Genomic DNA, 25961 nt, shown 5'->3' with positions numbered 1-25961 from the left:
ACTCTGTTCCAGCAAGCATTCTGGACGTTTGTGCAGATCTGTGACAAGTACCTGCCTGGATATTACAGTGGCAACCTGGTGAGCAGTGTCTGTTTGCTTTCCCTTTCCCTTCCAACCCATTACTGTTCAGCTTTGTCAATGAGCCCTGACCTGCTTATTTGCACTGTGACTCCATGTGCTGAATAATCAATTGTACTACATTTGAAATGATGTGTGCATTTGATGAGCTCGTAGTGTAGTTATATGAACAGTAAGGATATATCCTCACGATCGGCACTGGTTTATCAACTTACTTGTAAAGTGTACTTGCCTTGTCTGATGTGGCCTGCTTTACCTAATCTAAAGGCACTTCTTGTAAGCACGAAGCATCAGGTGCTCTTGTACTATGCAATAGATTGAATCGTAGTCGTAGCATTAAATGTGGGTGAGATGAAAGAAAAGTGCAAAGAGGGTTTGGGGAGGTGTACGAGTGTCTGTTTGTAGTGTTTGTTGTTTGAAAACTGCCTTTTTTGCTTATGTACTATGTAGATGACTGGTTGGACTTGTTTCTTTCTCCACTGGCTGGTGGAGGCTCGATTCCCATCGCTGCCCAAGCACACAAAGCTGTACTTGGGCAAGTGTGGAGAGTATGCCAAACAAACTTTAAGGGAGGTCTTTGTCCTGTAGTGGACCGGAATACGATTGTTCAAGTGTTTGTGAATAGGTATGTAGAATGAAGAACTTGTCTTGCTCGTGAAGTCCAGCGTCTATCTGCATAGAACAATGGACAAAATCAACAGGACGTCGATTGGGGTATGCCAATTGCCGCGGGAATGAGGCGCTGATGTTTCGGGCATTGACCGTTCATTGGAGCAAAAGGGGACCTGGCCTAGTCCGGTCCAGGTTGAGTTTGTTGTTATTCTAATGATGTCAGGTTTGACCGACAAAGTTCAAGCTGTGTTCATGAAAGACAAGTTTGAATACATGTGATGGTGCTCTACAAACTAACCGGAATGGAGGAAAAAATTTCTGTTGCATTTGTCTCTCAAGCTTTTCTCCTCTTTCCATGCTTTCATGGAGGAAAAACGGATTTGTTTTTTGCGACACTTCTTCAACTACTACTACTACTTCAGTGGCCCCAATTAATCCCAACTTATTGTGGGGTCTGCCGGGGAATGTTTTTGGCACAGGTCTTTCACGAACCACCTGGCCAGGCCTAACTTTACGTCTAGCAACTCGTGCTAGCAGATTGGACACCCAGTTTAACACTCATCCGAGGGACATGACATGGACACGAAGCGACTGATTCGTGAGATCGAAAGGATTGGTGATTTCAACGCATGTAATGCGATGCCTGGTGTTGACTCAATAGTTAGGGTGGCAGGCTTGGGATCCGAGGGTCCTGAGTTCAAACCCCACTCAGCTGTTGAATTAATACCAGGTGGGGTTAACTTGACCTGCCATCCTTCCGAGGTCGGCAAAATGAGTGCCAGCTTGCTGGTATCCTGTGTCGGAGTGGTGACCCGTCCAGGATTGTGCCCGATAGCCAAGGAGACTGCTTAGGCAGCACCATCGCTCTGCACAGAGTCTGGTCCTAATGGATGGCATGTGATGCATAAAACTACCATTAACAATGGCCATTTTCCTCTACCCTCCTTCCTGGCCACTTCAGGCACAAAGTAACCCAACTGCATGCAGCCGTGCTCCGGCAACGGAGATTTATAGAGATGCTTTCATCCCTGATCGGTTTGGGCCTTGTATAAAATGGTGTTTTTTACCCTCGCCAGAGAAGATGACCTTCGCCAATGCTTCCGAAGGGAGCAGGTGTTTCTTGTACAATAAGACCGAAAAGGTCTGTTTGTCTGCTGTGTGAATACAAACCTGCATCGTCTGCACACCACACATATACATCAGCACACAGAAAAAGTCCTGGCGAGGGTCTGTAATCTCTGATTGCTCTTCTTTCTAGTTACCTCCGCCACCAAAGGTGGACGGAGGTTGTTTTCACTCGTCATCTGAATCGCTTCCATCTTTGTTAACACAATTGTTTAATGATGAAAACTCCTTTCACAGAAATACGGGCAGTCGTCTGACGAGGTGAATTGCCGAATCCTTTGTTGCATTCTGCACTTGCTTGTGAGATTCTGTACGTTGTGGCCCGTTTGACAGTATAGTGCTGCAAACGACTGGAACAGAGTGGGAAATTGAAATGTGCTCTCGTTTAAGACACAAACTCTTGGCGGACGAAGCAGACACCCACCCACGGTCAGAGTACCACGTACCGTAAACCCCCCACACTGCCAGTCTTTGTTTGATCAACTTTATTGTTTTTTTTTGTATACTTTGTCGAGGCTCGTGTGAGAGCTAACACACAACGCACAGCAAAGGGGGCATGAGACAAGAGGGGTGGGAGTGGGAAGGACAAAACAGTGGGGAACAGAGACATTAGGAGATCTGTGGAAGGGACAGGGATGGGGCGGGGAACATGGGGAATACAAGATGGACATTACAGGGACTTTCAGGAAGAAAGCAGGGAATTTGAAGGAGGTGGGCTTGGTTGGATTATCGGGGGTAGAAAAGATCAAGGATTTGGATGGGGGACAATAAGAGGTGGTGGTGAACAGCTGCTTTGAAGGCCTGGAGGGAAGAATGGGATTGAATAGAGTGAGGGAGTTTATCCCAAAGGCGGGAAAAAAAGAGGAATGAAAGGGTGAAGGTGAGCAGTGATTCATGATTTTGGTAGTTTTACCGGAAGGGGGTTGTTGGCGGACCTTGAGCGCCCTGCGGAAATGTGGTGCGGACAAATCGCAGAGAGAGCAGGGGGGGGGTGAGGTTGGAGAGGAGACGTTAGAAGACAGAAAGACCACTGACCAGCCTGCGGTGATTGAGTGAGAGGCCCAAAGACTCAGCCTCATTGCAGGAGATGCCAATGATCCGAAATGCCTTGGTTTCCACAGCGTGAAGCCGAGAAAGGTGGGAAGCAGGAGCACCAGCCCAGAGGGGAGAGCAGTACTCCATCAGGCTGCGGACAAAAGCTTTGTAAGTGGTCAGGAACTCAGCTGGGCCGAGGAAGGACTTTGCACGAATGAGGATTCCCAGGCAGCGACTGACTTTGGAGGTGAGGTTTGAAATGTGGCTTTCCCAGGAAAGGTCATGGCAGATAGTGAGACCAAGAAGCTTGAAAGAAAGGACTTCTTCCAGAGAATTGTTGAGAAAGTGGATGGGGATGGGGGGGTGGGGGTTCTAAACGGTCCTTTCGGAGAGACATAGTGAGAGTGTGAGATTTGTCCCAATTGAAAGACATGTTCCGCGTGGTGGACCAGTTTGTGATTTTACCCAGATCTGCAGTGAGCGATGAAGCTGCTGCTTGCTGGTCTGAGGGATGAAATGTGGTACAGCGGAGGGTGGAGTCACCAGCAAAGAGATATAGAGGATTTTCCAGAGTGTCGGAGAGATCATTGATGAAAACCAGAAAAAGAACAGGGCTCAGAATGCTACCTTGAGGAACTCCAGCCTGGACAGGAAGGGGGGGATGAAAGAACTCCATTTAGGGCCACACGTTGACTGTGACAGGAGAGGAAGTCTGCGAGCCATGAGTGGAGATGGCCTTGGATACAATGGGAAGAGAGTTTGGTGAGTAGGGCAGGGTGCCAGACCGTGTCAAAAGCACGTGATATGTCCAGGGAAATGGCTCGGATTTGATGTCTGGCATTGAAGACCTCCATCCATTGTTGGGAGAGCAGAAGCAGCATATCCAGGGTAGAGTGACCTGGTCTGAAACCAAATTGATGATCGGAAATCAAGCCATTGGAGAAGAGGAAGGATTTAATGTCTGAAGCGATGATGGATTCCATAACCTTGCTGATGATTGGGAAAAGGTTGATTGGTCTGTAGTTGCAGGGATCTGTTTTTGCACCTTTTTCTGCAGGCAGTGATTGCTGATTTCCTAGCAGATGGCAGATGACCTTGAGCAAATGAGAGGGTGAATAGAACAGAGAGAGGGTGAGAAAGAGCAGAAGAGCAGGCTTTGAGGACACGTGGGCTGATGCCGTCTGGACCGGTTGCAGAATCTGACTCGAGGTTTGACAGCAAGCTCTCCACCTTGTCAGGAGAAAAGGACACAGAGTCCAGGGACAGTTGGGTGTGACTGGGTAAGGTGGGGAGAGAAAGTGATGGGTTTTGGACACGATTTAGCTGCAAACACCGAGTTTAGGCATTCAGCAGTGCGGCCATTTGAGGTAAGGGAGGGGGAACATACACCAGAAACAGATTTGATTAGATGCCACCAGGATTTTGAGGAGGGTGAGAGGTTTGAAAGTTCAGACTTGAGCTTAGAAGATGTTGTTTTCTGGCTCTCCTGAGGGTAGATACACACTTGTTCTGAGTTTTATGGAAGGAACTGAGATTACTCTCAGTTGGTTTTGCTTTCCATGAGACAAAGGCAAGTTGTTTCAGGACAACTGCCTCGCCACAAGCTTCAGTGAACCAAGGGTGGGAGGAAGGGGAGGACAACTGAAGACGAGAGGGGATAAATCTGTGCATGAGGGAGAGCAAGTTTGTTTGAAAGAATTCCAAGGATGAGTTGATGTTGGAGAAAGTAGTGATAGGAGTCCAGTCTACAAGTTTGATGGCTGCTTGGAGACCCTGCCAGTTGGCTTTAGTGAAATGCCAGACTTAATGGTGGTGAGGTGGTTCTCTGATAATAGCCAGAGAGATGTCCACTTTGACAAGGACGTGGTCAGAAGAACTGATTGGAGCGGAGGAAGAGCAGCAGATATTTTCAGGGAAATCTGTCAAAATCAGATCCAGAAGAGATGGAGTACCATTGGTTGAGATCCGGGTCGGGAAGTTGACCGATTGAGTCACAGAAAGCTTTTGCTGAGGTGCCATGACAGGCGAGAGAGGAACCCACACCTCGCCAACTGGTATGATGACAATTGAAGTCGCCACATATGAGGAAGAGAGAGTTTGGATGAGAAGATAGAAGTTGGTCCATGTTTTCAGATAGTGAGGTGTAAATGGAGTCATCACTGTTTGACGGTACAGTACACATATAAACATGAGGTGGGAGTGGAGGGGAAGCCGTAGCCAGAGGTATTCCTGGGGGTGTGGGGGAGTGAGGGCAGTGCATGGAGAGTGAGGAATAGAGTCTTTGATGAAGAGAGCAACACCTCCACCAGGACGATGCTCAGGTCTGTCAAACCGGAGGAGGGAGTAACCAGGGAGAGATGCTTGAGAGTCAGACATGTCTTGGGGGAGGAAAGTTTCTGTTAGGCGGATTATGTCTGGTTTGCCAGTGGCAACCTGTATGCAAAGATCTGAAAGGTTTGACCGAAGGCCCTGGATATTTGAGGTCCACACTGTTAATGAAGAGGGAGGGGAGAAGGCTTTGGGTGCAGGGGGTGGGAGCGGAGGGGGAGGGTAGGACAAGGGACGGGGGGGGGACCAGGAGGGTTGTTGAAAGAGTGTGGGGGACTGCAGAATAGCTCGGGGAGGGGGCCGGATGAGGAGGAGAAAAGGCTCTGTGGTGCTGGGGGAGAGGGGGGACAAGAGAGGGGGAAGAAGGCAGTTATGGATTTGAGGAGGTTGAGTGAAGAGATGGAGGTGAGAGAGAGTGGAAGGAGGCAGCTTTGTGGATGAGAGGGGGGCAACTTTGAGAAGGATGAGTGAGGGTGGTGAATGGTGGGAGAAAGGTGAGGGGGGAGTTTTTGAGAGAGGTGATAGGGATGCTTGGAAGGAGAAGAGTGTGATGGTTGCTTTGAGAGTGAGGGGTGAGAGGGGTGAGTTGGCACTGAAATTTGGTAAAAAAAAGAATGGTTGATGGAAAGCGAACACTCATTGCAAACTGGGTTTTTAAAAAGTTTTAGATCAGAGATGCGATTAAACACGTTTCTTGATGGATGCAATAAAGGCGATTTCAGAGAATGGAGAGAAGAAATGCTGTAACAGTTGGATTGTTTAGGCAAGGTATGAAGGAGAGGTCGAATTGAGAGCAGTCTGTTTAAATAGCAGAAGAGTAGTGCATTATGATAAGTAAAGAGTACCACACGTGTGAAAGAGGAAGATGAAGCATTATAAGAGATCGTTTTTATTGTTATTATTATTGTTTGAGAGAGTTTTCATTAGATTAGGTCATGGAAGTGTTGTAGAAAAAATGGTGAAATTGGATCGATAAACGCAGGGGGTCGAAACAGATCACATGGTTATGGGAGAAGCACTTGGCTCTGGGAGGTGTATCCTCAAAAGTGAAATTATTTATTTTAAATAAAGATTGTGTAACATTTGGAAAAGGGAAGGTTGAAGTAAAATCGTGGAAGTATGTGGTGAATTTGGACGGTAAACACAGTGTGAAGCTGCTGGGTCGATGAAAAGTACCAGGAAGAGTAGAGAGAGAGAGACACGTGGTTACACGATGTGTAGAGATCGAAAGGATACAAGGAAGATTATTATTTTTTGATGTATTTTTGAAGAACAGGTAAGATTCGGGAATGGAAGATTGTAGATCTGAAGAAATCGTGAAGGTAATGGCGAAAGAGGGTCAGCTCAGTAGAATAAAGATGGTGTGCCGGCAGGAGGACGAAGAGGAGGATGAAGAGGAAAAAGAACAACAAGAATCGAGACGTGAGTGTGCATGGAGAAAGGTAGTTTGTTTTTATTTTTTTGATTTAAGACAAGAAATAGTGTTTAGTTGGGAGGGATGGGAGACGTTGGGAAAGTGGGGAAGATAGAAATTGAAGGTAATGGGGAGAAAATACAAATAAACACGATCGTACACCGAGGGGAACGATGGGTAGGCCTCAAGCACTCGGTAAAGCTGCTGTCCCACCTTGATGTTTTAGCCAGCGTATGGCAAGGTCTCAAGATGTATGTAAAACGCTGGCGTATGCTCAACTATTGATGTTTTTTAAGTTTTGGGCATATAATAACGTGTTGGACGTATGCATAACGTATTAGTAATGTACACAGAACGTTTTAATCACATATAGATAACTTGTACCAACAAATGCTAAGCTTGTTGTCGGCATTCACAACCTATGTCCAACGATAGTCTAACTTATGCATAGCGCGTGGCAGCGTATCGCCAACGATCACGTGGTGTAGGCTATTCATAGGCTGCGGCTCGACGATTCAAATCATAACCGCACTAGACATCGAAGTGTGAAGCCGCTGTCACACCTTGACGTTTTAGCCAGCATATGCCGACGTATGAAAAGTTTGCCGAACCAAGCTGGCACACGTCAAATATGTTATGGGTAAGTTTTGTATGCGTTGATACCACGCTGGCATACGTCGTCGTACGTCGAGAAATTTTCAGCATGTTGAAAATTTCTCCGTATGACACACATTCCACATACGCTGGCATAAGTTGTAGGCACGTTATGCGATCGTTGACACACGTTACTTGTATGTTACTCATAAGTCGAAACACGTCAAGGTAATGGTTAGCGTCAGTGTTCCAGACTCCCTGGTTTTTTTTTTTTCTTCGGTATGACTGTGATGCTGACACTTCGATATCTAGTGCGGTTCTGATTTAAATCGTTGAGCGGCAGCCTATTAATTATATTATGTTATAACCGCACTAGAAATCGAAGTGTTAACATCACCGTCATACCGAAGAAAAAATAAACCAATGTCACCCGCAGGGTGACCCGTATCTTGCCAAAAGGTGACCACGTGTGACTTCTTTAAGGTCACACTGATGTGAACAGAGCTGCTATCCACCAGGAGCGACTCCTTGAGGAATATCTGCCTACGAGAGATTCTGATGAGAATCGTTCTACAGAGTAACCATGAAAAATATGCTTTTGCCTCATAACGTCACCAAATGACGTTATAATGTCTCAAGCTTGACATATCTAGAAAGCACTCATCGAGGTGTTCAATTTGAGGTACGACACGATATGGTTCCTAAAACTTGAAAATTTGACCTTGGGGTCAAATATGTTTGACCTGAGGCTCTAACCATGAAGGTCAAGGCCAATCGCCACCAAAAATTAATCAGCTGAGCGCCAGACCATGAACTATATTCCCATGAAGTTTGAAGACGATCCGATCAAAATTACTCAAAAAAATAAGGGTTTCGTCGACTCCCCTGATTTGCGACAGTGACCTTGACCTTTGACCTTGACCTTCAAAATTTTGTGCACTGAAAGGGACCTCTATAGGCCTCTGATATGCGAAGTTACAAAAATTTCCAATGATAACTGTGCTCTGCAGAATTTTTTATACGTGATTGCAGACAAAAAAAAACAAAAAAAAACATACAAGCTGACTAACATATCTTGCAAAAACTTCGTTTTGTCAAGATAAAAACAAAAAAAACGGAGTCTGGAACACTGACGCTAACCATTACATTGACGTGTTTCAACTTATGAGTAACGTGTGTCAACGATCGCGTAACGTGCCTGCAGCACGTTACTCATAGGTTAGAAATAAGTTTCGGGTACGCTAAACATTACCTCGACGTGTTTCGACTTGAGTAACGTGTGTCGTAACTTACAAGTAACGTGTGTCAACGATCGCATAACGTGCCTACAACTTATGGCCAGCATTATGCGGAACGTGTGAGTCATACGCTGGCATATGTCTAAAAATTTCAAGCATGGAAAATTTGTCTAACAGCTCGGCATACTACGACGTATGCCAGCGTAGAAAGACGTATGCCAGCGTGCTCTTAATGTATACAAACTTACCCATAACGTATTCGACGTGTGCCAGTGTTTTAGCCAAATTTTGCATAAGTCAGGCATACGCTGGCTAAATCGTCAAGGTGTGACAGGGCCTTAAGACAAGGTCGACGAAAACTCACATAATAGCACGAATTTTGAAACAAAACCGAACTAGGAACACACAGTAACATGCTTTAAATAAATTTAAAAAAATAAATACATTTGTATCCAACATGCAGGATGTATTGCAAAGGGAGCAAGAGACAAGAGGAATGGGAGAGGGAAACACAAACAGTGGGGAACACAGAGACATTAGGAGATGTGTGGAAGGGATTGGGATGGGGCGGGGTACACAGGGTAAACAAGATAGACATTACAGGGGCTTTCAGGAAGGAAAATGGGGAATTTGAAGGAGGTGGGTTAACGGGGGTAGAAGAGATGAAGGTTTTGGATGGGGGGGAGATTAGTGATGGTGGTGAACAGCTGTGTTTGAAGGCCTGGAGGGAAGGGTGTGATTGAAGAGAGTGTGGGAGTTTGTTCCAGAGGTGTGAAAAAAGAGGAATGAAAGAGTGAAGGTGAGCAGTGATTCTTGATTTTGGTAGTTTCACCAGAAGGGGGTTGCTGCCAGACTTTTAGCACCCTGCGGAAATATGCGGGGAGACAGATCACAAGCAGAGTGGAGGGACGAGGGCTAGGCTGGAGAGGAGATTGAGGGAAGACAGAAAGACCACCAACCTGCCTGTGGTGAGAGAGTGAGAGATCCAATGACTCTGCCTCATCACAGGAGATACCAATGATCCTAAATGCCTTGGGTTCCACAGCGTGAAGCTGAGAAAGGTGTGAGGCGGGAGCACCAGCCCAGAGGGAAGAGTAGTACTCCATCAGGCTGTGGATGAAAGCTTCGACAGTGGTCAGAAGCTCAGGTGTGCAAAGGAAGGACTTTGCACAACGGAGGATGCCCAGATGGCGACTGGCTTCGGATGCCAGCTTTAAAGTTGTGAAAGTTTCGTACTCTGCATGTGCTTTTTCCCCTCAGTTTTCTCATCTTACTCTTACCTCCTGACTTCCTCTTTAATACAAAGTTCCATTGTTAATATAAGGGAATATTGTAGTGAATTCCATTATGATGAATGGCATAATCGCTGGACAATCATTTTAACAAATCATCAAGTCAATATGACGCACAGGGAATTGTAGAGTTTTTCTTTCCTTTTCAAAAGTTGTGAAAATCATCTTTCAAGCCATTGCGGAGAAATTGAATTGCTCTGGTTTTGCTCTCTTGTGTTATATTATCATCTGAACCTCCAGGTTTAACCAATGAAGTAACCATTATCACTGTTAAATTAACTTGATTACATGAAAACTCGTCCTTCAGAAAGATTAATCTTTCTTCCTCTACTTTACCCATTTGACCTTTGTTTGTGTATGTGTTTTTTTGTTTTACGAGACCAACGTTAATGAAAGAGCAATGTGACCAGGGGTTTGCTCGGAAGAAGCGTGAAAACCAAAGCGTTTAAGGTGTGCGGTCACCCTGTATTTTAAGAATTTAACCGGGGAGGGAGGCAGGACATCTGGGAAGGGTCCGATGACTAAGAGAAGCATGACAGGAAGAGAAGTGGTTAAAAACAGAGACCACTGACCTGCCTGTGATGTCAGAGCAACTGTGCTGCTCAAATAGCACTGTAATTAGAACAGCACAATTGCTGTTGCTGAAGAGACAGGAGAGGTGTGTTCATGTGCCAGGCACACAGACCAACTTTAATATTCCAAGCCCAAGCCACCTTTAACACAGTTTAACAAAGTTGTTTGTTGTCGTCATAAACATTTGTTCATGTAATTTAACTGTCGTTTTTCTTTGACCTTGAATGTGCGTTGTGTTGAAGTTGTGTGTCTGTTTCTGCATGTTGTTGTCAAGAGCCGTACTCATCTCCACTCCTTCTATAGGAGGTTCGTTTGCACGTGGCAAATATCCTGTGGTTGCATATAAATATACGAATATACAATGAGTCGACATGTTAACTTTTACTAAACGGTATACTAACCATTATTCACTTATTTTAGAGGTTTATATGTGGATGTGGGAATCATTCCGGTGATTTATTGACTGCGCACATTCCCAAAGTGTCAGGAAAATCAGTAAGTCTGCACCGCTTCTCAGATCTACTCTAATGTACATACCCTGGCAAGGCTCGGCATTAAATGTTCCATCTCGTTTCATTTGTTTTGGCAAAGGCTTCTTTTTTGGTTTGTCATGTGGGCCTAACAACCTTTTTGGGCCTGCCTTTTTCTTGCACTTTTTGTTTGTAATCCCTCATTAGAATGGTCCTGGCAGGACAGCATAAAGGGTTGCACAATCGCCTTTTGAGCTGTCTCGTCTGGGTTAGAATCTCGACCCGGCTATAAACTGTCATCCTTGTGTGCCGTCCTTCGGAGGGACATTATACTGGACGTCCTGTCTGCCGGCATTAGTTGGTAGAAGTTAAAGGTCCCACCGTGTCCTTCGTGAAGAGTAGGTGAGTTATCGTCTGCACCCGAAAGAAATTACATTTTTTTTTTTGCACCATCAGTCGAGTGTCCTGCTTCAGGGTGACTACCCGTCCAAGATTTTAATCCCAGGCAAGAAACTGCTACGACAGAACCAGTGCTCTGTATAGAACATGGTAGATGACTGACTGATTAGAATACATATCTCACTTTTATCGACAAGGAAACCTATGTGTCGGAGCTGGCCTTTTGGCTCATCATGCCTGTGCTGCATCTTCATTCCAGCAGTCATAGCTCCTGTCGGTAGTGTGAATGAAGAATTTATCCACTTTAGAATTTTGGCCAGTGTATCAGAAAAAAACAATGGCCTGCCTTTTTGTGAAAATATATTGTGGGACATTTAGTGTCCACAAATTAAATGTACATTGAATGGTTGGCTTTGCATCTACGAGATGCAGCGCCACCTTCTGGCAATATATCAAAACGGCAGTTTTTAAGTTGGTCTGTTACAAATGGGGATCAAACCAGGGAATCACTAATGACTGAACTCTACCGCTGTGTGTCGCTGACACACTTTCTTGAACTGGTTAGGTTGCTTCTGTCAAACTAATAAGGCTTAAAAGACCCTTCCAATTTCAACAAAATAATGATGTTGGCCCATCAGCAATTATAAAACAGCTCTTTGGTTAAAAGTTGATAAGGGGGAGGAGGGGGACATGGTTTGCTTTGACTGTATTTGCAGGTGGTTACCCCTCAAATATGTTGTTACATGGAAGGGGGATATATTGATAGATTGTGGTAAGAGTAACATGGACTGTGTGATTACGTAGTGTAGTAGTACTCCTGCATAAAGCTAAATGTCTTGAGGTAAGTTGCATGTAATACGTGCACCGAGGAGGCGCTGATTGTAGATCATAAGAAAGTTTAGGATAAGGTTGTGTCGTCTAAAACCTCCTGTCAAAAAGGCAAGGCTCGGGGAGGATTTGTTGGCACAAATGGCACAAAGTGCCACGTGCTTTCACGAAACAATTGCGAACTGTTTGGCACATTTATGCAAGCCATGGCAGCAAGATGTGCTGTAATGCCTGGAAGAGGAGTAAAAGACTCTTGTTTTTTTTTTTGTGAGGCGTCCAAACAAGGTACCGCCCACAATTGCGGGGAGCAATGACGAGAGTCGTCGCTTAAGGCGGTCCCAAAGTTTAGGAGGGTCTGGTTCGTGCTGGACATGGAGAGTGCGATTGGAGCCGTGTGTAACAAGGATGACGCAGCAGCTCTGTTCCCAGTGTGCCTCATCGCCTTCGTGCGCGATTGCCTTGATTGCTCCTGCCTCAGCCGCCAGCACCGTTGATCTGCACTCCAGCTTCATGCCCATAAAGTCCTTGCCTGTTCTATTCCCCTTCATCGTGTGAATCTGGTATTGTCAGCGCTATAATGGGGTGTAGGTATTTATTTCATTGTGCACAAGTTTGCGTGTCCCCTCATCCTTATTCGCTTCTGTCAACCACCTGGTTTGTTCTGTTTTAGCAGTGGCATCTCATCCACCCACCTTCCGCCTATTATTTGGCAATAAACCTAGTCTATACTAATAAAAGTGTGTGTGTGTGTGTCTTCAATAACTCCAAAACCATGAAACCAAGCAGCCTGAAACTTTGCACGCACACGTGTTTGGGTTAATTAAAACACCCCTTTTGAAGATAATTAACGACCTTATTTAATTATATCCTTGGCCACCTTGCTGTCTGAGGTCTTAAGTCGTTTCCTGGGTAACCTCGCTGGGGTCTGAAGCTGCCATGATTTTGACCTGCTCAACCTCACCTTGACTTGGAAGTTGCCGTTCATCAAAGCTGTAATGTCAAGCAGTTCCTGCAGCTCGATCTGGATCACGTTGATCTCGCGAGACCAGGAATGCTGCTTCGGTTTGGAATAAGAGCCAGTATCTTACATGGTGTCAGAAGTTACCCGGACCTGCTGCTTTTGAACAAACGACCATCCATAAGTACGGTATGGCGTTTCCGAACTTTGAATACCCGACTATCAATTGGGATGAAGCAGATTTATTTGGAGAATTCACTCGGTTTCGAGACCACGTTCAATTCGCGTTCGCGGGCCTGCTATCGGAGCTAAATCCAAAGCAAAAAGCCAGATGGCTGGGCACGTGGATTGGTGCTCATTGTTGTGAGGTTTATAAAACGTTCACATGGGAGGAGACTGAGAAAAATGATCCTTACAAGGTACTCGATCATTTTGAAACGTATGTGCGACTGAGAAAAAACAAGCGGATCGCCCGGCACCAGTTCAAGCAGCGAAAACAAAAGAGTGAGGAGACCTTTGATAACTTTATAAAGGACCTGAGGGTTATTCTCATGGACTGCGAGGATGCTGACCCGAGGACATTCTAATAGATGTAATCATTGATGGCATTTTTGAATTCAGGGTGCAGGAAAGATTACTGGATCAAGGTGAAGGACTGTCACTAGCAAAGGCTCTGGAAATTGGACAACAGTTTGAGTTGTCTCGCAAGCAAATCCGCATCATGCAGAATGAAGATAACTACAAACTTGGAGTGTCAGCTATCACAGCTCAGAGCAAATCACATCCCAAGCCTTGTGCCTCGTCATCGCAGCTGCAAGCATTTAAAGCATGCGTTAGGTGTGGCAAGGATGAGCAGCATTTGTGGAACCAAGGGAAATGTCCTGCAGTAGGCTCAGCCTGTTCCTATTGCAAATGCCTGAACCCTTGGATGTTGGTCTGCCGTAGGTGACAGCGACTGGGCAAAACACTCCTTGTCGATGCAGGTGAAAACTAGGAACGACTACCTGAAGACAATTCAGAGGTTCTTCGAATATACAAGGTTGACATCATCGGCGCTCTGGCAGATGACAAATGGTCCCAGACTGTCAGAGTCAGTGGCATTGCGAACATTACCTTCTGTATTGATGCAAGGGTAAGGTGCAATATATTTACACTCAGGGATTTTCAAAGACAACCAGTTAACACGGAACTTCACAAGTCTAAAAGAACCCTGATAACTGACTCCAACCACATCATTCTGCCAGTTGCTTCCACGGATCTTTTCCTGGAATTCCAGGGGAGGTCCGTAATGGCTTCATGCGAGCTCGTCAATCTGGATCAGGAGAACGTGATATCGGGGGAGACCACTGAGAACCTTGGCCTCATTTCTCGACTTAGTTCCCTGGTGGGGGTTCAGTCAGCGGATGATGAATCGGTTCCCCCAGAGCTACGAGATTTTTCCAATATCGTCGGTACTTGAGGTACCCTACCAGGGGTCTACCGAATCAAAATACACCCAACAGCCAATGGGGTTGTACATGCTGCACATCGGAAACCCGCTGCGCTAATGCCGAGGATCATCGAGGAATTGAGTAAGATAGTAGATAACGGCTTCATAACTCCAGTGGAGGAGCTAACCGAATGGGTCAACTCGATGGTAGCTGTAGTTCGCAATGGCAAGCTTAGAATATGTTTGGATCCTAGATCTCAACAAGGCCATTAAACATGAACATTATCCCATGAAGATGGTTGAAGAGGTGGTCTCCAACATACCAAGAGCCAACTTTTTCTCAGTGTTGGATGCAAAGAGTGGGTTTCTACAGATTCTCCTGGATGAGGAGTCATCAAAACTGATGACCTTCAATACACTGATGGGTCATTTTCGTTGGCTGAGGCTATCATTTGGATTGAAATGTGCCCCAGAAATATTTCAGCGTATCATGGATCAAATGTTGGATGGCATTATTTGAGCCACAGCGATCATGGACGATATCTTGATTGCAGGACGAGATTGAGATCATCACGACAGTATTTTAAAGCAAGTCGTGGAGAGGGCTACATCCTACATCCTCATAATGAACATACAAAAATGCAAAGTTCGCCAAAAGGCGCTTCGGTATGTCGGGCATCTACTTACTGCAGACGGACTCAAGCCTGACCCCTCAAGAATTGAAGCCCTCTGTAATATGCCTATTCCACGGATAAAGAGGATGAGTGGCATTTCCTTGGATTTGTTGCTTACCTGGCTAAATTTATTCCTCAACCGAGTGAAGTCAATGCACCACAACGAGCTTTACTGAGAGCTCATAATATTTTTGATTGGCAACCTGCACAGGACCAAGCTTTCCATAAACTATTGGATCTCTGCTATCAGCAGCCTGGACTGAGATAGGATGATGATAAGACACCACTAGAGATCCATGTGGATGCAAGTCAAAGCGGTCTCTATGGTGTCTTGATGCAGGAGGGGAAGCCAGTTGCATACACTTCATAATCCCTCTCGGAGGTGGAACAACGGTATGCTCAGATTGAAAAAGAAATGTTTGCAATCCTCCATGCCTCTATGAAATTCCACTGCTACATATTTGGCAAGACAGTGACTGTATTTACAGATCACAAGGCACTTCAAGAGATTTTCAAAAAACCTCTTCTGTCTGCTCCCATGCATCTGCAGAGGATGCTGTTACATCTGCAGTGGTACAATCTCGAGTAGTGGTAGTGTATAGAAGTGGTAAAGACATGCAGCTACCAGATGTACAATCTCGTGATTATCAGACTCACCAGTTGCCGGGACAAGAAGTCTATCTGGAGGAGGTTTCCATGTTGGACTGCATCTCCATCACCAAGGAGAAGTATGTCCAGCTGCAAGAACAGACTCGACAAGAGTCAAACTTCTGTTGGACGTGATCCACACTGGATGGCCCAGCTATCGAAACGAAGTGCCCATTCCATTGAGACCATACTGGGATTCAAAGAGTGAGTTAGGTGTCTCTGATGGAATTATCTGTACAGGTGTGCATATAGTAGTGCCACCTCATCTCCATCATACACAGCTCTCACCTTGGCATTGTAAAGTGCAAACAGCGTGCTCAGGAAGTGCTTTATTGACCAACAATGAACCAACATATCGAAGAAGCAGTGAAAAACTGCACTACATGTGCAGATACCAAAATAAGCTTCCTCCGGAATCACTCATACCGACACAGATTCCAGATTTACCATTCAACCAGGTCACCATGGACCTATTCGAGTTTGAGTCAAAACAACACATTTTGGTTGTCGATAATTATTATTCTAAATGTATTACCTTCGCATTCTGCGAAAGGTTATGTTTTGGTCGGCGTGTATTTATTTATTTATTTATTTATTTATTTATTTATCTATTTATTTGTAATCTTGTGATTCGTATAACTCAAAAAGTATTAAACCGAATTGCATGAAATTTGGTGGGATGATTGGTTATTAGCCAGGAAGCATTCGATTAGATTTTGGGATCGTTCGGGTCAAAGGTCAAGGTCACGAAAAGGTCAAAATCGTCTTTTTACGATAACACGGTCAATTTTTATTTAATTTGCATGCAACTAACGCCAAAATGTTCAGAATTCAACGCCTCATCTTGTGATATGCAATATGACACAATGACGCCCATACTCTTGTTACCGGTTAGGGGTCAAAGGTCAGGGGGGTCACGACCTTGAAAAATATGCGGTTTTTGTCATAACGCGGTCAATTCTTGTCCGCTTTACATGAACCCAGCACCAAAATGTTCAGAATTTAATGCCCAATCTTGTGACACAATGACGTCATAACACATGTCACCGGTTGGGGTAAAATGTCGGGGGGGGGTCACGCCCTTGAAAAATATGCGGTTTTCGGCATAACTCAGTCAATTCTTATTCGATTTGCATGAAACCAGCATCAAACGAGATTACCTTCTCTTGTTGAAACGTTGTATTCACCGAGCTTGCGAGTGAAGACTCGCCAAAACGACGTGAGTTGATTGTTGTTTAGTCCGTAGCCCCCGAAAGTTGGGGGGGGTCATGACATTATAGAAATGTGGTTTGTGTCATAAGACCATTCATATGAAACCTGTTCCCCACACTCATACCAAGAACAAAAAAAGTAGTGGTGGCAAAGGTATGCGCTCTATGAGTGCCCGTTCTAGTTGAGGTATGTGAGCTCAAGGTTATGAGAACCCACGCAACGATTGATGCTCTAAAATCCATTTTTCGTACACATGGTACACCTGAGGGTCTTAGGAGTGACAATGCATCCTTGTTAGTGTCCAAAGAGTTCAAATCATTCTGTTTTGATTCCTGCATTCACCAAACTACTTCCAGCCTTTGATTTGCTCGTGCTAACAGTGAAGCTGAAAGAGCAGTGCAAACTGTAAAAAAAAAAAAAAATTAAAAATTAAAAAAATTTAGGAAGAAAGTGGAGGACAAACATCTGGCTTTGTTATAGTATCTCTTAAACTAAGAAGAATTACAAAATTTAAGCTCCAGAATCAAATTTACAAGCAGTTCTGACTCCGAGAAAAGTGTTAATTTGTCCAATTCGGACATATGTGACATTTTGGGCGTCTCCAGGCGGTGTATGTTTAATATGACGGGTCGGTGATTGCCAATTGCGAGCCAAGGGAGCTGTTTCATATCCACCGTTTTGTTGGAGTGCTTGCTTGAATGCTTAAACCACTTGGCGAATGCTCTCCAAGCTGCTTCGTTGTTTTTTCAATCTTACATCGATGAGACGTACGTTTCCGCCTTTGTTGGGTCCCGCAGTGCTGTGCGGTTAGTACCTCGGGAGGTGTCTTATCCACTGAAAATTGCAAGGATCGCATTGTGTGATCTCCATTTGTAATCCACCTCTCACTTCAACATCGATGCATATTAAAAAACACTAAGGTCCATCCAACCAGGTGTTTGCCATGTTTGTTCGAGCTGTGAAGGTATAAAGTATAGATGGACATTTTGTGTTCTGTGGTTTGATACATTTTTGAATTGAATTTCACCAATTACCCACTTTAAATCCTCTTTCAAAGAATGCTGTTTCAAGTTAAATCTTTGTGTTTCTCATTTTTATTTACTTGATGCGTGTGTACATTTACACACGTGTGTGTATGTACATAAACTGCATTACGTGTGTGTGTGTGTGTGTGTTGTTGATTGGTATCTTCACATGTGAGTTTCAGAGTGTGGAATGGAGTCCTCCCAGTATCCACCTTTATTTCGGTAAGGGGTCACGATTGATTCAGAGAACAAGTTGTGAAGTTTTCTGTTCTCAAAGTTTTGTGCTGAGGGCTCTTTTCAGGATCGTCACTGAGCCCCAGACAGCTTCTAACTAGTTAGTTTGTCGTAATATTCCCAGGGATGGTTTTTAATATCTCTGTGAGGTTCTTTGTCATCGTTCCCATAGCTCCAACTATCACTGGAACAACTTTGGTATTCTTCAGTTTCCATGATATTTTTACTTCATGCTGGAGGTCTTGGTATTTGGTCATTTTCTTGATTTCTGCATTGTTTCGTCCAAAACCACTGGTATTAACATCTCACTTCACAATGCCTAATCTCTCTTTTTTTTGTACCTAAGTATGATATTTGGTCGCAATGCTTTGTTTCCGATGTTCACTCTCGATGGGATCATTCGGTCATACGTGAATGGTACTTCCATGTTTTCAGTCCATGCTTTTGGTTCATTTTCGCACAAATTTTCTAGAACTGGGATATCAATGTTTTTCCAGATGCGCCAGTGGTTGACAATACAAACTCTGTTGTGTCGTTGTGTGAACAGCTGTTCTGACATGACATTTTTTATAAAATTTGTCTTCGGTCATTAAGCATAACTTATCACTCTCTTTGCTAACGCCACCTCCACCCCTCACCAATCTCTTTTTTTTTCCTCCTCCCCCCCCCACTCTGTCTGTCCCCTCCTCACTCCCCCTTCAAATAAAATGCAGCACACGCCTCTCACACCTCTCTCGCTCTCTCGCTGTCTCTATCTGCCTGTCTCTCGCTGTCTCTCTCTGTCCTCCCTCTCTCCCTCTCCCTCTCCCCACCCCTCTCCTCCCTCCGTCCTCTCTGCCTCCCCTCCTCCCTCTCCCTCCCTTTCTCTTTCTCCACCCCCCCTCCAATTCACACCGTCAGCGAAGCGACGAGTTGTATTTGCTCGTTTGCAATAAACCTCCACCCCCCAGAACCACCTCATCATCATCTTCATGTACCATGCTGTATCCAGTGTCGGTTCTGCCAAAACTGTTTCTTGGCTATGGTTACAATTGTGGATGAGTCACCACTCTGGCAAAGGAAGTCAGGGTATGAATTTGTAGTTTGTTCATGTTGTCAGAGATAGATACTGTTTCTTATGGGTTTGGTTACTCCCTCTGCATTTCCATAGTGTTCAGAACTGCACCAGTAATTAATTTTATTAACACAATGTGTGAAACACTTTTTTTATTAACACCATTACATCTTGTGTTTTGGAAACACCTATTTCAAACTTATTTGAACCACCAACACTTCCTCTCCCCCCCCTACATCCCTCCCTCCCCTTTTTTTCATTATTTATGCCCTGGCTCTCTTTGATCCCACACTCCTACCCTATCCTGGTCTATTGACTTTTATTTTTTATTTAAAATCCCACACAATGTTAACATTACGTTTTTAAACGAGGTAGTGGAGAGAACAAAACCATAATGAGCCGTGCATTTTTAGTCCAGCACGTTTTACCAAAAATAAAAATAAAAACCTTTCCTCTTGCCATGATATCTAAGTAAATCACTCGCATCTTTTCGGCCGGATGCTCGGAGTGTTTTGCACTCGAAGGCACTCCAGCCTAATTTCTCTTTTACTCCTGTGTGAATAAATTTCTGCAATCCTCAAAGAAATGCACAGTTTTTGCATTCCTTATTTTGGATTAATATACCGGGCGTAGTGGCGTGCACCTGTAATCCGGCTACCCGGAGGCTTGGGTTGGAGGATCGCTTGAGGACGGGAGCTCTGCGCTGGGCCGCGCTATGAGAGGGTGTAGGGCAGCCCGGAATCATGGCGAAAGCCAATCCTTATCCCTGTGTCGTAAGAGGTGACCAGGGTTGCGTCAGGAAGGGCATCCGGCGTAAAACCTGTGCCAAATCCAAATGCGGATCATAACGGATGATCCGCTGTGGCGACCCCTCACGGGAGCAGCCGAAAGACGAACAACATTTTGGATTAATATGACCAATGGATAAGGATAAGCTCTTGTAAAATTATATGTGACTTTGAATGTCAGGTGCTAGCAACAAATTGTAGGTAAAGTAGCAAGCGTTTAAGCAGGCTTGGGGGAGGAGGGTGTTGAAGGGGGGGGGGGGCTGTTTGGTTTGCATTCATTATTCCAATAAACTCAAGTGGATGAATGTTTGACATGCCTGATATAATTTTATTATTTTGGCACAGGAAGCGTTGCAGCTTGATGGAGAGACTCTGGTGGTGCTGCTCCAAAAGGTGTCGCCCGCGGTCGCTCGGCACCTCAAGAAACAGAAGGTGGACCCGGTGTTGTACATGACCGAGTGGTTCATGTGCGTGTTCTCTCGCACACTGCCCTGGGCTTGTGTGCTGCGTATGTGGGACGTGTTCTTTTGCGAAGGTGAATGAGATCGAAGCATCCTCGTGTACCATGGTGCTGTCACCCACAGTGCCTCCACAGTCTCTCTCTAACATCCTCGAGTGCACTGGTCTGGCCAGCAAACTCCAATGGTGTCGATTGATAAATTCCAAATCGAGTCCAAAAGCTCATTCCGTTCGATTAGCAAAGAACATTCTGCTCGGTTCAAAAGGACATTACAAATGGCGCAAAGAATGGAGTTGAGCAACAACCATACATTTGGCACTGCATGTTGTGTGTACGTAAAATGTCCAATCATGATTTGTAATTTAGCCAAAATACATTTTGGTGTAAAACTGTTTCCCTTGATCTTCATATTTATTGTGTTGGCATTTGTGCACAAAATGGTCTTTGACGGGGTGGTTTAAATATTTGAATTGTTGCTTCGCTCATACCCAAAAGTCCATGTTTATACGATGCGGCCTGTTTTCCCCACCCGACTCAAATTTATTTCCTCCTATTCATGTAACTTTAAGTATCCAATTTTTATTTATTTGAGCAAACAGAGTTTTATGCACAAAAGACCTTTTCAACAAAAATCAAGCAATTCTCCCTGGATTGATTGTGGGGGAAAATGATTTAAATGTGAAGCCTTTATCCAGTAGCCACATTGGTGAAATAACAGCACAAACCAAACGCTGCATTTCCCTGGCTTGCCAGAGAAATCAAACAGAATCTTCCGGCCTAATTTTGACGGTAACTCGGCCCTACGTTCCTGAATGCCATACGTGACCACCCGATATGACGCCCATTGGTGGTGTGCCCTGGTCTTGTGTGCCTGGAGCTGCCCGATGCGTTTTCAGAAGCATCGATGTCACCATGTTTTGCGACGCATCCTCGATCAATATGACAGGAAACTCTTGGTGTTTAATACATGTGACTGCAGGGGTGAAGGTCATGTTCCGTGTGGCGCTTGTGCTTCTGCGGTTGATGCTCGGCTCATCTGAAGCGCGGAAGCGTGCGCCAGGATTTTACGAGACCATCGAGCTTCTACGTAGCATCTCATCACGGAGCATACAAGAGGCCTGGCTGATGGAACAGGTGTGGATTATTCTCCCTTGAGTACATATCATCCAATAAGTCATATTGGTTAGAGCATTTATGTTGGGAAAGGTAAACTGCAGAATATTGTCATTGTCCTTCAACATGTCAGGTCAGGTCAGATTTAGATCTGTGACTTGCTGCAGGTACCATGTAAACCTATACTAAACTGTTCCATGGTGGGGTTGTTGGTGAATACACTGTCTCCCCACCAAGTTTCTTGGTGAAGAGGGTATATGATATGGACACCCAGCAGGATAAAGAACAAAACATGTCAAAGGGCGGAGGAGCTCCTTGTGAGCCAACGGCCATCCATATCTAGTGCCCAACTGTGTCTGCGGACGTCCTCCTGCAGTTGGGTTACTTTTTATTAGGAGGTTGGTGGCAGGATTTGCACTCCGGTCACTGTAAAATACTTAATTCCACAAAACATTCTAAAATCTGAAAACCCACTCCGTGGGAGTACCTCCTGTGCAGCTTCCCTTCACAGGGCAGCTCACCAGATGACGGGATTGGGGAAAAACCTTCGGAACCCACAATCTTTGATGATGGGAGGGAAACCACGGGGTAACATTCCTGGGTCAGATTGAGGAAGAGTGTGTCGGAGAGATGCTGAGGTGTCGTCCACCAGACGGCGGTCTCCTTGGGTTAACCTGAGGTGGTCCCTTCGGGTGGGTGCCTGGAATGTCCTATCCCTGAGAGAGGATGATCACCTGTCTTTGTTATCATCTGAGTTCAAGCGTTTGGACATCGGTATTGCAGCACTCTGAGGTTCGGAGACTGGATAGTGGCGAGATCACAGCGGGTGGTTACACCGACTACTGGTCTGGTCGTTCTGATGGTTACCAAGCCCAAGGAGTTGCTGTAGCTGCATCCAATTAGCTGACTCCAATGATAATTGAGGTAACACCGGTCAATGAGCGTATTATGAGATGAAGGATTCGTCACTCCTTGGGTGTCATTTCCCTCGTCTGTATTTGCTCCAACTGAAGTGAGTGATCTCACTGTGAAGGATGCATTCTATGCCACGCTCGAGTATTTGGTTGATCAGTGCCCCAGGTGAGATACTCTTCTAGTCTTGGGGGATTTCAATGCATTGACTGGAACTGATGAGGATGGTTATGAGACATGCGTTGGTCCCCATGGGCCTGGAACTGTGAACCAGAATAGCGCTCAGTTCCTTGGCTTTGCAAGAAGTCTGGACTTTGAGTGGCTGGTTCATGGTTTCAGCACCCACAGGCTCATCTCTGGACTTGGTATTCCAACGCTGGGGGTGTGGCAATGAAGATTGACCAAGTGCTCATTGATGGTTGCTGGAGGATGATCCAGAACTGCAGGGTCTGCTGGAGTGCTCAGTTCCTCAATACTGACCACAGGCTTGTTGTAGCAACTGTGAAGTTGCTGCCTAAATCCAGAAGAATGGTACCATCCCAGCATAGGCTGGATGTTGGCAAGCTCAAGGATGAGAGGGTAGCTGAGGAGTTTGCGAACAGGCTGAGTGGAGATTTGGGGAGTCTGGGTGCTTTGGGGGATCCTGAGGAGTTGTTGAGTGCCTTCAAGACCACTGTCCTTGATGTTGCCGGTGGATGTCTTGTAACTCACCATAGGGCAAAGAAGAATTTTGTCTCTCAAGGGACACTGGATACCATGGGCAAGGCTGAATGGCAGAGCTGAGCTGTTCAGGGAGCTGAGGCGGAAAGCTGTACGTGTACTTAGGATGGACAAGGAGGCCAATGTGTGAGGAATCTGTGAGGGGGTAGAGCATCACCTGTGGTCAAGTGATTCTCGTCCTTATTGCAGGGGAATTCACGCATTGCGTTCCTCCAAGCCCATCCCTCGGTGTATTGCATTTGGAGCAGAGGGTGGGTGAGCTCTTGACAGAGGAGTCCGAAGTGAAGGCCCGCTAGGCCAGTGACTTTGAACGGCTGTTCTGGGCTGATCCCCCAGCTGTTGAGTTGTATGTCAGGGGTGTTACAATCCCTATTGCTGACCCTCCAATCAACTGTGGTCCACCTTCGTTTGTGGAAACAACCAGTGAACCGGTTGAAATGGGGTAAGGCTCCTGGGATCTGTGGCATCCATGCTGAACTTCTCAAGGCTGGTGGAAATGCTGCACCCATGTCGTTGCATGCAGTTCTGTGCTTTGCCTGGAACACAGGCATCATCCCAACTGACTGGAAGAGGGGCCTTGCTGACCCTCTCTGGAAAGGGAAGGGTGATCACCAAGACTGCAACAACTACCGAGGGGTGACGCTGCTCTCAATGCCGGGCAAGGTCTTTGCTCGGATAATTCTTGATAGGGTTCGCCACCATCTGCTTGAGAACCAGCATCCACAGCAGTCAGGCTTTACACAAAAGAGGTAAACGATTGACCGTATCCTTGCTCTTCAGAACCTCACCGAGCACAGATGAGAGTTTCGGCAGGGGCTGCTATCAGCCTATGTTTATCTCTGTAAAGCGTTCGATTCAGTGAATTGGGATGTCCTCTGGAGGATTCTTGGTCTTTGTGGGGTTCCACCAAAACTGATCGATCTGATGTCTGAACTCTACTCTGGTATTGAGAGTGCTGTGAGATGTGGTGGTACCATCTCGGAGTTATTTCCAGTTGTTACTGGAGTTCGTCAGGGGTGTGTACTGGCCCCCACACTTTTCAGCACTTGTTTGGACTGGATTCTGGGGAGGATGTCGGAGAGATCAAGCTGTGGTGCATCGTTTGGGAATGTCAAGGTCTCTGACATTGATTTCGCAGATGATGCAGTCATCTTTGCGGAGACTCTAGATATCCTTTTTGGGTGCCCTCGAGGTGCTGAATGAAGAGTTGGAGCTGCTGGGATTACGGGTTTCCTGGGTCAAAACTAAGATCCAGGCTTTGAATGACATCTTGGATGCTGTTGTCCTGTCTGTGCCTGCTTGTGTTGAGGATGTTGAGGTCACGGAGAAATTCACTCACCTTAGCAGTGATGTTCATGTCTCTGCTGGCTGTGAGCCAGAGGTCAACAGATATCTGGATCGGGCCTGGGGAGTCCCGGATTCACTGGATCATGGGGTGTGGTGCTGCCGGTACCTGTGTGAGAGGATGAAAGTCTGAGTCTTCATGTCCTTGGTGCTTCCAGTCTTGCTCTTTGGATGTGAGACTTGGACTCTGACCAGGGATGTGAGATGGAGACTTAATTCCTTTGAGACCAGGACTATTTGGAGAATCCTTGGCTATCTTTCGTTGGACTTTGTGTCCAATGAGCGGTTGCTGAGAGAGACTCAAATGAGATTTGTTACATGCATATTTCTTGAGCATCAGCTACGGCTGTAGGGACATGTGGGTCGTTTTCCTGACGCTGATTCTTCTCACCAGATTCTCTCAGCGAAGGAGTCTCTTGAGGGGAGGTGGCCAATGGGCCGACCACGTGCCTCGTGGTGACAGCAGGTTGATTAGCATCTCAAGGAGATGGGGATGGGCCAGACATCTGTCTGGGGTATGGCCAGATGGAGACCCCTGGAGTACCGGCGGAAAGTGGACGCAGCATCGCGCTGCTCCGGCGCATGCTCCCATACCTGACCTGACCTTTCAACATGAAATGCATCAAATGCTTATGCACATTCCACCGATTAAAGATAAACATAATAATGCAAGTTCAAAGAATAAACCAAAACGCAGTTGGTAGTGTGATTTCATCCAACATGTCATTGTGGTTTAAATTTTTTTTTTAATTCAAGAACACATTTTATTGGACAAAACCAGAGGTATGCTAACCGTGGGAAGAAAGGAGAAGTTGACATTTTTGGTGTTAACCCTTTGTTGTAAAGCCACCTTTTTTTTTTCCTCTTCTTTTTCTCCAACGGAGAGTTGATATCCGTCAGCTTCTTCTTGCTTCCCATGGTGGTTAGCATACCTTGATCAACATTTTCATCTATGTTTCACCTATCCACTAATGCAGATCGACATGAGTCTCCATGAGAAAAAACTCATTCTTCATTATACTGTTTAAATATATGCGTTTAAAAGTGCGACAAATGCAAGGAATTCCATCGCTGTACAATCGTTTAACCATCGTACCAGTTTCACCACTGATTATCCTTTCCATGGAAAATGGTATTGCATCTGCGTCCATTTGTTTGTTTGTTTGTCTCTGTCTTTCTGTCTGTCTGTCTGTCTGTCTGTCTGTCTGTCTGTCCACACATAATGTGCTAACATAAGCCACAAGCACCACCTGGTGGTAGCCAGTATTCCATGTTATAATATTTTTTCAACCAAGTCCCTCTAAGGACGTACTACATTACATTAAACCCTCCAATATCACAGGTTTCCACCAATTGTGTTCCAATTTCATTATTGCCGAATTTAATTTCGGCCATTCGTGGGTT

At 45.4% G+C, this 25961-nt stretch overlaps 1 protein-coding gene and 1 pseudogene across 1 annotated transcript in view; both read left to right on the top strand.

Annotated features, from left to right (window-relative positions):
* LOC147010882 (TBC1 domain family member 10A-like) overlaps positions 1-25961 on the top strand; it is a 93893-nt gene that overhangs the window by 57651 nt on the left and 10281 nt on the right. The window contains exons 6-8 of the mRNA XM_085858640.1: positions 13-78; positions 20354-20543; positions 21448-21602. Of these exons, the coding sequence (XP_085714766.1) occupies positions 13-78; positions 20354-20543; positions 21448-21602 (411 nt within the window). The remainder of the gene's footprint in view (positions 1-12; positions 79-20353; positions 20544-21447; positions 21603-25961) is intronic.
* On the top strand, positions 11848-13902 carry LOC147010883 (uncharacterized; annotated as a pseudogene).

Source organism: Eptatretus burgeri, chromosome 16 (genome assembly GCF_056783735.1).
Source record: "Eptatretus burgeri isolate ZD-2024b chromosome 16, Ebu_testis_v1, whole genome shotgun sequence".
Classification (NCBI taxonomy): domain Eukaryota; kingdom Metazoa; phylum Chordata; class Myxini; order Myxiniformes; family Myxinidae; genus Eptatretus; species Eptatretus burgeri.
This window is presented reverse-complemented; position numbering and strand designations above follow the sequence as displayed.